The sequence below is a fragment of the Myxocyprinus asiaticus genome, chromosome 20 (genome assembly GCF_019703515.2).
Source record: "Myxocyprinus asiaticus isolate MX2 ecotype Aquarium Trade chromosome 20, UBuf_Myxa_2, whole genome shotgun sequence".
Taxonomy (NCBI): domain Eukaryota; kingdom Metazoa; phylum Chordata; class Actinopteri; order Cypriniformes; family Catostomidae; genus Myxocyprinus; species Myxocyprinus asiaticus.
In genome coordinates this window covers 39,225,006-39,240,124 of record NC_059363.1, presented here as the reverse complement: position 1 = coordinate 39,240,124, position 15,119 = coordinate 39,225,006, and the positions used below count along the sequence as shown (strand labels likewise).

The following is a 15,119-nucleotide window of genomic DNA, read 5'->3' as shown; positions in this document are numbered from 1 at the left end:
CGTTCCGCGTGTGCCGCTCTTTTAGAGAAATATACTCTTTCAGGAAAATATACTCTCTTTTTTCTGCCGACGCGCCCAGGGGCGTTCTCTGCAGTGCACCAGTGCAAAGGAGGGAGAAGCCGCTGAAATGCACCGTCAGATCCAGCAGAGGTGAATGAACAGTCAGCTCAGTAGACATCGACTGTTCGGCTCCGAAGAGAAAATATGAATGAGTGGTTGCACGCCAGCTCCTTTTATACCCGTATGTCCGGGGGAGTGGCATGCAAATACCACTCGCCAATTTTCATTGGCCTTTTATCAAAGACCAGATGTGTCTCAGGCTCCCAAGAGTGACCCCTAGTGTCACTACATCGACACAACGTCGAGTGAGTGACAGATAGGGAACTATAGTTTTGGCAAGTCGCTTAGGACATCTACTTTGTGCATGACATGAGTAATTTTTCCAACAATTGTTTACAGACAGGTTGTTTCACTTTTTATTGACTATATCACAATTCCAGTGGGTCAGAAGTTTACATACACTAAGTTAACTGTGCCTTTGAGCAGCTTGGAAAATTTACAGAAAATTATGTCAAGCCTTTAGACAATAAGCCAATTAGCTTCTGATAGGAGGTGTACTGAATTGGAGGTGTACCTGTGGATGTATTTTAAGGCCTACTTTCAAACTCAGTGCCTCTTTGCTTGACATAATGGGAAAATCGAAAGAAATCAGCCAAGATGTCAGAAAAGAAATTGTGGACTTCAACAAGTCTGGTTCATCCTTAGAAGCAATTTCCAAACTCCTGAAGGTACCACATTCATCTGTACAAACAATAGTATGCAAGTATAAACACCATGGCACCACACAGCCATCATACCACTCAGGAAGGAAATGCATTCTGTCTCCTAGAGATGAACGTAGTTTTGTGCAAAAAGTGCAAATCAATCCCAGAACAGCAGCAAAGAACCTTGTGAAAATGCTGGAGGAAACAGGTAGAAAAGTATCTATATCCACGGTAAAACAAGTCCTATATCGACCTAACTTGAAAGGCTACTCAGCAAGGAAGAAGCCACTGCTCCAAAACCGCCATAAAAAGCCAGACTACAGTTTGCAAGTGCACATGGGGACAAAGATCTTTCTTTTTGGAGAAATGTCCTCTGGTCTGATGAAACAAAAATGTTACTGTTTGGCCATAATGACCATAGATATGTTTGGAGGAAAAAGGGTGAGGAGTGCAAGCCGAAGAACACCATCCCAACCGTGAAGCATAGGGGTGGCAGCATCATATTGTGGGGGTACTTTGCTGCAGGAGGGACTGGTGCACTTCACAAAATAGATGGCATCATGAGAAAGGAAAATTATTTGGATATATTGAAACAACATCTCAAGATATCAGCCAGGAGTTAAAGCTTGGTCGCAAATGGGTCTTCCAAATGAACAATGACCCCAAGCATACCTCCAAAATTGTGGCAAAATGGCTTAAGGACAACAAAGTCAAGGTATTGGAGTGGCCATCACAAAGCACTGACCTCAATCTGATAGAAAATGTGTGGGAAGAACTGAAAAAGCATGTGTGACCAAGGAGGCCTACAAACCTGACTCAGTTACACCAGTTCTGTCTGGAGGAATGGGCCAGAACTCCAACAGCTTATTGTGAGAAGCTTGTGGAAGGCTACCCAAAAAGTTTGACTTAAGTTAAACAATTTAAAGGCAATGCTACCAAATACTGACCAAGTGTATGTAAACTTCTGACCCACTGGGAATGTGATGAAAGAAATAAAAGCTGAAATAAATAATTCTCTCTACTATTATTCTGATATTACACATTCTTAAAGTAAAGTGATCCTGACTGACCTAAGACAGGGAATGTTTTCTATGATTAAATGTCAGGAATTGTGAAAAACTGAGTTGAAAGGTATTTGGCTAAGGTGTATGTAAACTTCTAACTTCAGCTGTATATGCTAAGTCAAAATTTAAAATTTAAAGGTTTAGTTTGCCCAAAATTCTGTCATCTTTTATTTACTTTCATGCCATGACCAGGTTTGATGTCACTGACGGCAAGCGCCATTAGTACTCGTATCCCTCTTTGGTCTCTTAACCCAATGTGACATGCCAGGTTTGAATATGTGGACATACAAATAAGATTTGAAATGGCCGATGGAAAGATTTTTAGTCTGTTCCTCATCATGTGGCTTCAGAAGATATAGCAAGAAACATATAGCACACAAGTCATATGGACTACTTTTGTGATACTTCAGTGGGGCTTTTTGTTCTTTTTGAGCTTTAAAGCCCCTTGTCACTATATCCTTTCAGTCTATGGAAAAGAGCAGCAAGAACCTTCTGCTAAATGTATCTTTTTTGTTCTACGGAAAAAAATAACATCATACAGGTCTGAAACGACTGTGTTAGTAAATAAAGACAAGTTAGATTGTTGAGTGAAATATTTCTTTCAGTGACCCTTTAAAATATTTCAGAGATTACGTTGTCTCCTCTAGCCTCGTCTTGCATTGGTAAAATTATCTTTGTTCTATAATGCCTGGGGTGAATAATTAGTGGGTAATTTAGAGAACAGGCTAAATCACTGTGATAGCACAAACTAACTGGTTAGATTACTGTAGTTAGCACAAAGACAGATAAATACTGAACACTAATACACAGCTGACTGAGATGTTTTGATATGTTGTGACTGGTAATCCAAAAGCATTATTGGTAAAAAATGGCTCTCTGACCTTCCACCTGTCCAGCATTCTTCATGTTTGTGCTCAGAAAATTGCAGGGGTGTGCTTTCTTTGGACTGCGGTAGAATTGCACACTTGTGTGACCTGTGTAAACTCATCTAACAATCAGTGCCAAGGAAACGGTCTGGGCCTATTTTTAGAAGACTGTTCTCGCTGAAACAGCCAAGGCCATTTCAAACGTGTGGTCATTTTGACACTGGTGGCATTTCCAGGCTATTGAGAGATTGATGGAGAGCTACAGACATAATGTGCATTTAATTACTCTGCATCTCCTATATTCCTTTGTTTATTTAATGCTGTGCCCAACATGTAGTCATTGAAATGACACCATCAGTTGTGAAACATGGGTTGGAATGAGAAAAATACAGCTTATTTAAAACAGCAATGGAATCAGTGCATGTGCCGTGATACTTCTGTCATTCCGTTATTCCTTAATTCATGAACTACTTTTACATTAAAGCACAATACATTCAAGGTATACATGTTTTTTAATTACATGTACTATGTGTTCACTGGGAATCAAACCCATGACCTGCCGTTTCTAGCAGCATGCTCTACCAGGCTTCCCCTGTAGACTTCCATTGGTTATGACGATTGGTTTACAACCGTGGTCTCGTAATTTAGGACCTACAAAACCAATTTAGCTCTTGCTTAATAGAGACAAATACAAGTTAAACCTCAGTCACTTATGAACAAAGAATTTCTGGTGTCTTTATATTAATTGTTTCAGAACAAAAGTTTAGCTGGTCTTTTCATACATTTTATTAATGTAAAGAGAGTGCTGTCAAACTGTCCTCCTGATGATATCATGGTCTTCTCCTCTTCTGCAGAAAGAGACAGGCTCTATGGATGACCTATACCTGAGCTCACGCAAAGTCAAAGAGCTGTCTGTCATCGATGGGCGGAGGGCCCAGAACTGTGTCATCCTGCTCTCCAAGTATGTGTACTCTTAGCATTATGTTAATGTCAACCAAACAAATTATCCTGGACAAAAGATGCTACGCTTGTAGGGCACATAATTCAAAGTCTAAAAGCTTTTATGTTGCTGAAATGTTTGACTAATTGTATCATAATAGGAGATAACGTACTGATATAAGCATTCATGCCATTTGAGAATTACCGTAATACAAGATCCCTTGAATAAACCATTCACTTTTTTTGTCAAACTTGTTGGAAACTTAAAATCTTATGAAAGGTCTAACTTTTCCTACTTTACTGTTGTAATGCTGTGAAAAACCAACCAAAATGTCAGTGGCTGCAAGAGTTACATTTATTTATGTTTGATATGCAGTTTATTATTTCTTGTGTTACCTGGTACATTTACTTTGGTCTCCAATATTTTGAGAGAGATGAATTTATGTAGTGAAATATTTTGGTGTCATTACTAAAAATGCACATGGATCCATTTTGCCGTGATTAGTGTTGACATGGAAATAACAGAAATACAAATAACTTCTGTGTTACCAGAATCATTTCCAATAGAAATCTCCATGTTGTCATCTCGTAATTACAGTAATTCTAACATGACTTGCATTCTGACATGAAGGCAGCAATAGCATTCCGAGAAAGTTATTTTTTTTTTCAGTTTTATACAGTCCATATCTGGAACCTGAAAGTATCCACAACAACGTTTAAATTTTAAAATAGGTTAACAATCAAGAAAAGGCAAATGTCACCTCATATAATTTTATACAGCTTTTTTTCAGGTGAAATTATGTTGCATTTATTAAAAATTATTAGTTACATGTTCAACATTTTACATTTAGACAGGGATGCAAACTACTCATCTTTCAGCTAAAGTCACCTTTTCTGAAGCTAATTTTCCCAAATTGTTTGCCAATCTTTTCTACATTTTCCATATATAAATTACTTGAAAGGATTAATTTAAGTTTAAACATAAAAAATCTTTAAAAAAAACAACAAAAAGCTTTAAATAAAACAAACAATTCAACTTTCTAACCTTTCTCACCTCTCATGAGTTTAGCATCCCTCTTTAAAACATAGCATGTTTATGGTTTATAGAGCCAATACTAGACTCTGAGCCAACTCATTTGATTCCATATGACCCAGGAGCCACATGATGATTTAATGAGGACAGGGAGAGATTGATCATGCTTTGTGATGCAGCAAGATCCTTATTGATTAGATGCTAAGGGGAGAGAACATTGATTAACAGAAATACTAAAGATCACTAGAGGCCACATGTAACCTCTCATGGTACATGAAACAACAGAGCATCTTCCTGGTTATGCTCTATAGTGTATCCCTTGTACTTCAACTTGCTAATTAATATGTTACATGTAAAAAATTAACCCTTGACATAAACACTTTTCTGTCCATGCAGGTTAAAAATGAGCAATGAGGAGATAAAGAGAGCCATTCTAGAGATGGACGAGAGAGAAGAGCTTGCTAAAGATATGTTAGAACAGGTGAGTGCTGCAGTGTATTGCGTACTGGGACCAAACAGGCTACAGAATTGGAAAAAAAAAAAAAAAAAAAAAAAATATATATATATATATATATATATATATATATATATATATATATATATATATATATATATATATATATATATATATACATACATATATATGTGTATATATGTACCCAGTTATATTTTGGTGCAAACCTCCAGAATTGTATCACAAAATCTGGGGTTTTCCTTGCCTATAAATTAATATGTATTGACACTGCCACGTCAAATATTTATTAAAAATATATCAAAATAAAAGCACTTAACTCATTAGGAATGAAATGGCAATACAGGATGATTTCACTCAGACTGTCAGAAAGTCTGATGGAGTTGACAGCTGATGGTGTTGTCAAATTACATCCTTTTTTTGTTTTTCAAATTTTTTTAATTTCTGGTGTAAAATAAGTGACATACTCTAAAACTCCCTGACAAATACTTTTGGATGACAGAGTTCACAAATTATGGTTCTGACGGACAATATAAGCTTATAAAAAAAAAATACATAAAAAAAAAAGGAAAAAAGAAAAGAAAAACACCATACATTTCATGTATTTCATTATTCATACATTTACAGCTGCTGAAGTTTGTTCCTGAGAAAAGTGATATTGACCTTCTGGAAGAACACAAGCATGAACTTGAGCGCATGGCCCGGGCTGACTGCTTCTTGTTCGAGATGAGCAGGTACAGCTGGATGATTGCTGTTTAGATAAAATACATTTGATAAATAAACACAATGATGTATGACTTGATTTGGATAAATAAAGAATAATGTATTCTTTATCAAAACTTTTCAAATTTAATTGCATGAATGACAAAGCATGCAACAGCTTAAGACCAGCAGTGATTTATGGGCTATGATTTTCCTGCATATTTTAAGCCTAAAGAAACCGACTTCTGTAAAGTCTGTGCTCTCTAGAATTCATATAGCGTTCCCCTGTATACATATAAACTGTATATCATTTTCTTTATAAATATACACTACCGGTCAAAACTTTTGAAACACTTGACTGAAATGTTTCTCATGATCTTAAAAATCTTTTGATCTGAAGGCATATGCTTAAATGTTTGAAATTAATTTTGTAGACAAAAATATAATTGTGCCACCATATTAATTTATTTCATTATAAAACTAAAATGTAATAATATAATTTTTTTTTGAAAGATTTTGAAATTGATAACTAAAGAAAAGCAGCCAGTAAGTGCCCAACATAGATGGGAACTCCTTCAACACTGTTTAAAAAGCATCCCAGGGTGCTACCACCCCTGAAGTTCGCTAGCTCGCTAGTTCAAATCCCAGGGTGTGCTGAGAGACTCCAGCCAGGTCTCCTAAGCAACCAAATTGGCCCGGTTGCTAGGGAGGGTAGAGTCACATGGGGTAACCTCCTCGTGGTCACTAAAATGTGGTTAGTTCTCGGTGGGGTGCGTGGTGAGTTGAGCGTGGATGCCGCGGTGGATGGCGTGAAGCCTCCACATGCGCTATGTCTCCGTGGCAACGCGCTCAACAAGCCACGTGATAAGATGCGCGGGTTGGCGGTCTCAGATGTGGAGGCAGCTGGGATTCGTCCTCCGCCACCCGGATTGAGGCAAATCACAACGCGACCACGAGGACTTAAAAGTGCATTGGGAATTGGGCATTCCAAATTGGGTGAAAAAGGGGAAAAATCCACAAAAAAACAAAAACCTTCCCAGGGTGATACCTCAAGTTTGTTGAGAAAATGTCAAGAGTATATTTCTGCAAAATCTATGCAAAGGGTGACTACTTTGAAGATGCTAAAATGTAACACAATTTTGATTTATTTTGGATTTTGTTTAGTCACAACATAATTAATAGTTTTGATGACTCTACTATTATTTTAAATGTGAAAAAAAAAATTATAATAAAGAATTAAAAAGTGTTTTAAAACTTTTGACCAGTAATGTGTATATATATATATATATATATATATATATATATATATATATATATATATATATATATATTATATTGCAAAAAGAAAATGATGCCTGCAGTGAAGGCTGCACTCAAATGGTTGAACTTAAATCTTTTTTTAACTACACTTCTTACTTGCCTTCAGAATTGACCACTATCAACAAAGGCTGCAGTCTCTTTTCTTCAAAAAGAAGTTTGCAGAGCGTCTGGCAGAGACGAAGCCCAAGGTTGAAGGTTAGTAGGTTTAGTGGGGGCGTTTGTGTTGCTGTGGATGTTTCTTTGCAATTTAGAGCAGGCTTCCAATTAGCAGATGTACGCTGAAGTGATAGAGGCCTGTAACTGTTGTATGATTGTATGAGAATTTGGTGAGAGAAGCGGATATTAGAGCATGAGTCAGGGCTGGTATGTTTGTGAGTGTGTGGCTCTTTCACTTGAATTTCTCTCCAGTTAAAATAAAGAACAGTGTTTCCACAGAGGCTGTTTTGGAAAGCTGGCACATGTTGAGAGGGGAGAGTCATTTTTATAAACACTGCTTTTTTCTTTTTTTTTTTTTTAAGAGTTTAAAATCTTTTCAAGAAAAGGGCATGGTGTGTGTGTACTTGCAAAAGATTGTGTTTGAACAGAAGCTGCCCTAAGAGCTGGGTTAAAGGGATAGTTCACCCAAAAATGAAAATTCTCTCATGGTTCACTCACCCTCCTGGCATCACACGTGTATGACTTTCTTTCTTCTGCAAAACACAAATGAAGATTTTTAAAATAATATTTCAGCTCTGTAGGTCCTCACAATGGAAGTGAATGGGTGCCAAAATGTTGAAGCTCCAAAATCCACATAAAAGGAGCATAAAAGTAATCCATAAGACTCCAATGGTTAAATCCATGTGTTCAGACATGATATGAGAGGTGTGGGTGAGAAACAGATCAATATTTAAGTCCTTTTTTATCATAAATTGTCCTCCCTGCCCAGAAGGGGGTGATATGCATGAAGTATGTGAATCACTAAAAACAGAAGGAGAATGTGAAAGTGGAGACTGACTGAGCAGGGAGGAGAATTTATAGTAAATAGGGACTTAAATATTGATCTGTTTCTCACCCAGACCTATCGGATCGCTTCTGAAGATACGGATTTAACCACCAGAGTCGTCTGGAGTTCTTTTATTTTGCCCTTATGTGGATTTTGGAACTTCAAAATTTTGCCACCCATTCATTTGCATTGTATGGACCTACAGAGCTGAGAAATTCCTCTAAAAATCTTAATTTGTGTTCAGCAGATGAAAGACAGTCATACACATCTGAGATGTCATGAGGGTGAATAAATTATTAGAAAATGTTCATTTTTGAGTGAACTATTCCTTTATGTCCTCTCTCTGCACATTAATAATGCTAATAATGAACCTTAAAGGGACTGTCATGTCATTCCAAAGCTGTATGACTTCTTTCTTCCGTGAAAGACAAATAGAGATATTTTGAAGAATGTCCTTTTCCACACATTGAAAGCATATAAAGACCAGAGGCTCCAAAAAAAATTTAAAAGCCACAACATAAATGTACCATAAAGTCCATACAACTTGTGTGCTATATTCCAGTTCTTCTAAAGCTGTACAATAGCATTTTGTGAGTAACAGTCCAATCCACATGTTGGCACACGTTACACCAGGTTTAAAAATCAGTGAAGTCAAACATCATTGGTTTTGTGTGCATTTTGTGACCGATCACAGTGTGATGCCTTCAACTATTTTGAATTTAAACACAAACAGGATTTGAAAGCTGCAGTATAGGGAAAGATTTTAATCTAATTACTAACATTTCAGTTTGTTCCTCATACAAGGCCATCATATGGCTTAAGAATGCTTTGAAAATAGTTCCACAAAAAAAAAAAAAAAATTTGTTTTTTTAAAAATACGGGTTTCAAAAGACATGAGTGTGAAGCTTTATTTTTAGGTGAACTATCCCCTTTTAGGATCACTTGATTAATTAAGACAGTTATCACTAACTTGTTAAGCTCTCTCACTCTATCTCTCTCTTCTAAATGGCAGCAAAGACACCATTACATCTTGGTTATCCACAATTTTTTCTGAATTTTCACATAAAATTATCAGTACCCTGACTTCTAATAAAGAAATAATTGCAATGCACATTATGTTATGCATCTCCAACATTGACAAGAATGCAGGAATTCCCAAAAGCAAATTGCGAGCACTAAGGTGAAAGTTATGGATGCTAAAATCCGACACTTTCCCTAACTTGATATTGTCATGCCCTGTCTGAAGTTGAAAATCTAAACCACTTGCCACCCATGACACTAAATGGAAGAGTGCTGTCTATTCAAGCTTTATAGAGCAGGGAGAATGGGTACCATCCACACAGAGGAGCAAATACAGATTTTCTCTGACCTAGCCTTCCACATTAAATTGTGTCAACAGGAAGGCATTTTGAATGTTTTAACATCCAAGCAAATAGATTCTTACTTTGGCAGTGTTCCTCCGGGAGAATGCTTCTTGTGGGAAAGGGGTGGCAGGAAAATTGTGGACAGCCATCAAAGTTGTGCGCTCTTCTTGATCCCCGCTGGAGCGGCTGCATTAAAGCAGACTTAATGGGAATTTCAATGACAAGTTCACAACACTCACAGTGAGGTCAAAAATCAGCTATGTACCAGTATTGTTCAGTAATTGGGACTTTGTGGGAAATGGTGCTCTGAATGGATTCATTTGTGGAAAAATTAACTATGGAACTGAGAGAAAAGCAAAAGTGGGAAATTTCATCAGAGATGGCTCCTTTTTTGTACAAACTGACACTCAGATGCATTAATCTTGAATATTGATGTGTTGATTACAGTTGGTCCACAATTGGTCTTCAGCCCTTTATAAATATTTAATGCATAATTATTTTTTTTTCAATACAGGGTTTTACAAAGTTGCAAGCTAATTGTTCTATCTTACATCTTACAAGATCTTACATATATCTATCTTTCAGTTGATCAAAATTGTGCTCATGACTAAAAGCAATAGTTCACCCACAAATCATTTGGTCGTCCTCACGTCATTATAACCATTTCAAAAATATTGCTTTTTTTATCTGTGGAAAAACAAAAGAAAATATTTTACAGAATGTCAAGAGTGCTCTTTTTTTGACATGGGTTGTCAAGCTAAGTATAAAAGTAATCCATACTCATTGGCTATTTTCCATGTCTTATGCATTAAGGTAGTTTTGTTTGAGGAAAAAAGATAGGAATATATATTTATACTGGCAGCCAAAAAATTTTATATTATTCCAAAAAAGTTTGGAATAATATACAGATTTTGCTCTTATGGAAAGAAATTGGTACTTTTATTCACCAAAGTGGCATTCAACTGATCACAATGTATAGTCAGGACATTAATAACCTGAAAAATTACTATTACAATTTGAAAAAAAAACTACTTCAAAGAGTTCTCATCAAAAAATCCTCCACGTGCAGCGAGGACAGCTTTGCAGATCCTTGGCATTCTAGCTGTCAGTTTGTCCAGATATTCAGGTGACATTTCACCCCACGCTTCCTGTAGCACTTGCCATAGTGGCTGTCTTTTCGGGCACTTCTCATGCACCTTACAGTCTAGCTGATCCCACAAAAGCTCAATGGGGTTAAGATCCATAACACTCTTTTCCAGTTATCTGTTGTCCAATGTGTTTCTTTGCCCACTCTAAAATCACTTTGGTGAATTAAAGTACCAATTTCCTTCCGAAACAGCAAAATATTTACATTATTCCAAACTTTTGGCCCTATGCATATTCAAACTCGGAGAAGTTCAGTAATGAGGCATGCAAGAAGCAATGGCGTTTGGCATCTTTGATGTCAAACCTGGCACAACACATCTTGATACATGATGTTTGCATACACTACTGGTCAAAAGGTTTGAAACACTTACTCATTCTTTATTATTATTTTTTTTCACCTTTTAGAATAATAGTAAAGTCATCAAAACTATGGAATAACATAAATGGAACTATGGGAATTATGTTGTGACTAAACGAAATCCAAAATAAATAAAAACTGTGTTATATTTTAGCATCTTCAAAGTAGTCACCATTTGCTTAGATTGTGCAGAAATGTACTCTTGACATTTTCTCAACCAACTTCTTGAGGTATCACCCTGGGATGCTTTTTAAACAGTATTGAAGGAGTTCCCATCTATGTTGGGCACTTATTGGCTGCTTTTCTTTATTACTTGGTCCAAGTCATCAATTTCAAAAACGTTTTTTTTTTTTTTAATTAAATTTTAGTTTTATAATTAAATAAATTAATACGTTGGCACAATTATATTTTTGTCTACAAAACTAATTTCAAACATTTAAGCATACGTCTTCAGATCAAAATATTTGTAAGATCATGAGAAACATTTCAGTCAAGTGTTTCAAAACTTTTGACCGGTAGTATATATCAAGTCAAGTCATTTTTATTTGTGTAGCACTTTTTACAATACACATAGTTTCAAAGCAGCTTTTATGAAAATTATGCTGTAATGTCTGTAATAATTCTCATTGAGCAGTATTCATTGAAAACGTCATTAAAAAATAAAACTTAAAATTATTTGTCTTAAGGCATCCAGAGAGCAAGCCAAAGGCGACTGCGGCAAGGAACTCAAAACTCCATAAGGTGTTAAAGGAATAGTTCACCCCAAAATGAAAATCCTCTCATCATTTATTCACTCTCATGCCATCCCAGATGTATGACTTTCTTTCTTCAGCAGAACACAAACAAAGATTTGTAGAAGAATATCTCAGCTCTGTAGGTTTATACAATGCAAGTGAATGGTGATCAGACTTTTGTAGCTCTAAAAATCACATTAAGGAAACATAAAAGTAATACATAGTGTGACTCCAGTGGTTAAATCCATATCTTCAGAAGTGATATAATAGTTGTGGGTGAGAAACAGGTCAAAATGTAAGTCCTTTTTTTTTTACTCTAAATCTCCACTTTCACTTTCACTTTTACATCTGAAAGTCACATGTGGTGCCTGTTTAGTTTCACTTTCACATCTGAAAGTGAAAGTAGATTCAATTATTTTCTAAAGTTAAAATGAAAGTCTTTTCTTCATACAAAGCTTTTTTTATGGCTTCAGAAGACTTATAGCATGCAAGTCACATGGATCACTATGTTCATCTTTGGAGTTTGACAATGTCCATCCCCATTCACTTTCATTTTATGGAAAAAAGCAGTGAGAACATTCTGCCAAACATCTCCTTTTGTGTTCCACGGAAGAAATTCACACAGGTTGGTACGACATGAGAGTAAATCATGACAGAACTTTCATTTTTGTTGGGCTTAAAACAAAACAAATGTAGATATAATACTGCAGAAAATAACTGCAAAGTGTGTGAAAGAAGTATAGAACTAGATAAACATCATGAAGGCTTCAGTAACATCTTTGTTGTCCTTTTCTTTTTCAGCGATTCTGTGCGCGTCGCGTGAGGTGGTGAAAAGTAAACGTCTGACGCAGGTTCTGGAAGTGGTCTTGGCTTTCGGGAACTTCATGAACAAAGGACAGAGGGGCAATGCCTACGGTTTCAAAGTGTCCAGCCTCAACAAGATCGTAGACACCAAGTCAAGTATAGACAGGTGAGAGGTCAATTTGTACAGATGATCTGCAAACAAATCCATTCAACCAAATCATTACAAAGAACCATTTCAAAAGAATGACTTAATGAATCAGATGTCACCGATTTCTAGATCAACTGTGGTCTTTAAGCTCACATTATGGAATGACTGTCATTAAATGAGGCTGGTACTTCTACAGAATTTCTGAATTCATTGCTCAAACTAGTTTGCATCTTCAACAGGAACATCACCATGTTGCACTACCTGATCATGATCTTTGAGAAGAACTTTTCCGACATCCTCAACATTCAACAGGACCTGGTCAGCATACCAGAGGCTGCCAAAGTCAAGTAAGCCCCACCTTAGACTGACATAAATCATAAACATTAGCATTTGCTGTTGTTTATGGTGAGCTTAGGTGGTTGATTGGTATATAATTTGGTTGATTTTTTTTTGTTTTGTTTTTTTTGCTTCTGCTCTCTCAGTTTGTCTGAGCTGGAGAAGGAAGTGTTCAGCATTAAGAGTGGCCTGAAAGCTCTGGAGGTGGTGAGTCATCTATTATTTACTTCTGGCCATTATTGAACAATTAAAAGCTTTCTCATCCAAAATGCCCAGGAACATCAGTGACATTTATTTTTTATTTTATTTTTTGCACTGTTGCAGCTGTCTATTTGGCAGGTGTTTAGATATTGACTTTTCTCTACCATTTTTTACATTTGACAAATATGACACTCCAATCACTCTAGCACATCCTCTCACATTTGAAACTTAGTGGATATTATGTGTAGATAGGTGTAAATTCACCCACACATTTCCTTCTTTTTGTGTTTGGACTAAGGGAGACATTAGTGGTTGTGACGCCATTCAAAACAAATTCAGTAAAAATTCCCTTTTCCATGACTTTAGGGGAAGTCTGCAAATGTTCTCAAATAATCCTATTTGTCTGCAGTCAACAACCTGACAACATATCAGAATAACTCAATTACCAATGTTTTAAACCATTGGATATACAGTATTCATTAAGTAATTAAAGGAAAAACATTTAGCCAGTGGGCTGAGGTGCACATAAAGCTAAGATTTTGAGTGAATAGTTTATGTTAGCCTCAATTTTAGAAGCAGTTGGTGGAAAACTCTGTGTTTGTGCAGTTCAGTACGAAGTGTTTATGTTGTGTTATCAGGGTATATCTAATTTTACTAGATTTTTATTGCCTGAAGGTAATAACAGTGCTTGCAAAGGATTGGAAAATAATATTTTATTAAATGTTAAGGTTAGCTAAGGTCCAAAGGAAATGAATATTGTAAATTGTTATTGTAAGTAAGTTTAAGTTTAGGATTTAGTTCTGTGTAAATGAAATGCTGCTTCAGGGGCCTGTACCATGAAGCTGGTTTTGTTGGTTAGCCAGGTAAGTTTTCGTTAAGTTTGCACCTGGGTTTTAGGTACCATGAAGGTCGGTTGGCTTTTAGCGGTGTTCATCTCCATAGTAACTTACTCTACATGACTAACCTGCTCTGTTGCAGATTTTGTTCTGGAAAGCAGATTGCTAACAGATACTGAACCAATCAGCTGTGAGTAAAGTGACATCTCTGATTAAATGAAGTCACTCCTACATGTCTCTTAAAGTGCACTTTACAGAAAAAGAAAAAAAAAAATCATAGAAATTCACAAAATCGACTCTTCGTGGTCAATTATTTATTTGAAAGTCTAAATATACATTTCCGGCAGATGGAGTCTTGTATTTTATTTAAATACACTTTAATTGTTTTTCTTTCACCTACACTAGACAAAGTATAAAAATCTATGAAAAAATAAACAATATAATATTAAGCTATCTATAAAACAGCTAGTAAAATGGATTAATATAATACATGCCAATAGTGAATGATTTTAAAATATTAATCACTCCACAAGATGGCAAAAGGGATGAATGCCTCCCAAACGCGTTATTTATTTCCCCACCCGTATTCTGGCAACTCCCACTATTGATATAATTAGTAACGGGAATACGTAACGGGAATACGTATTTAAAATACAAAATATAAGTAACTGTATTCCACTACAGTTACAATTTAAATCATTGGTAATTAGAATACAGTTACATTCAAAAAGTATTTTGATTACTGAAGAGATTACTTTGCATTTTATTGTCATTTGTTTAATTTAATATTTAGTCCTTTCAGATGGAAAAATGTATACATATGTTGATGCGATCCAAAGTGCATTTGAACAGCAGTGAAACACTTTTTTATGATGTGTTACATTCATACGAGCAGACAGAGAAGTAAGTTTGAAGTAAGTCTGGAGCAGAAGAAATAGAAATAAACCTTGTGTAAATTGTCAGCTAAATGCTGTTTCTAGCCATTTTACATGCACATGTTTCCAGGCATGATCATATTTTTTTATCAAGAAAATTCACGTTGGATCATAA

The 15,119-nt window shown here is 36.0% G+C and overlaps 1 protein-coding gene across 6 annotated transcripts in view; it reads left to right on the top strand.

The window, feature by feature from the left end:
- daam2 (dishevelled associated activator of morphogenesis 2) overlaps window positions 1–15,119 on the top strand; it is a 311,361-nt gene that overhangs the window by 276,919 nt on the left and 19,323 nt on the right. For all 6 annotated transcript variants that reach the window (XM_051646195.1, XM_051646199.1, XM_051646198.1 and 3 more), the window contains 7 exons: window positions 3,549–3,655; window positions 5,063–5,147; window positions 5,766–5,872; window positions 7,267–7,355; window positions 12,546–12,714; window positions 12,936–13,043; window positions 13,179–13,239. In XM_051646195.1, coding sequence (XP_051502155.1) covers window positions 3,549–3,655; window positions 5,063–5,147; window positions 5,766–5,872; window positions 7,267–7,355; window positions 12,546–12,714; window positions 12,936–13,043; window positions 13,179–13,239 — 726 coding nt within the window. The remainder of the gene's footprint in view (window positions 1–3,548; window positions 3,656–5,062; window positions 5,148–5,765; window positions 5,873–7,266; window positions 7,356–12,545; window positions 12,715–12,935; window positions 13,044–13,178; window positions 13,240–15,119) is intronic.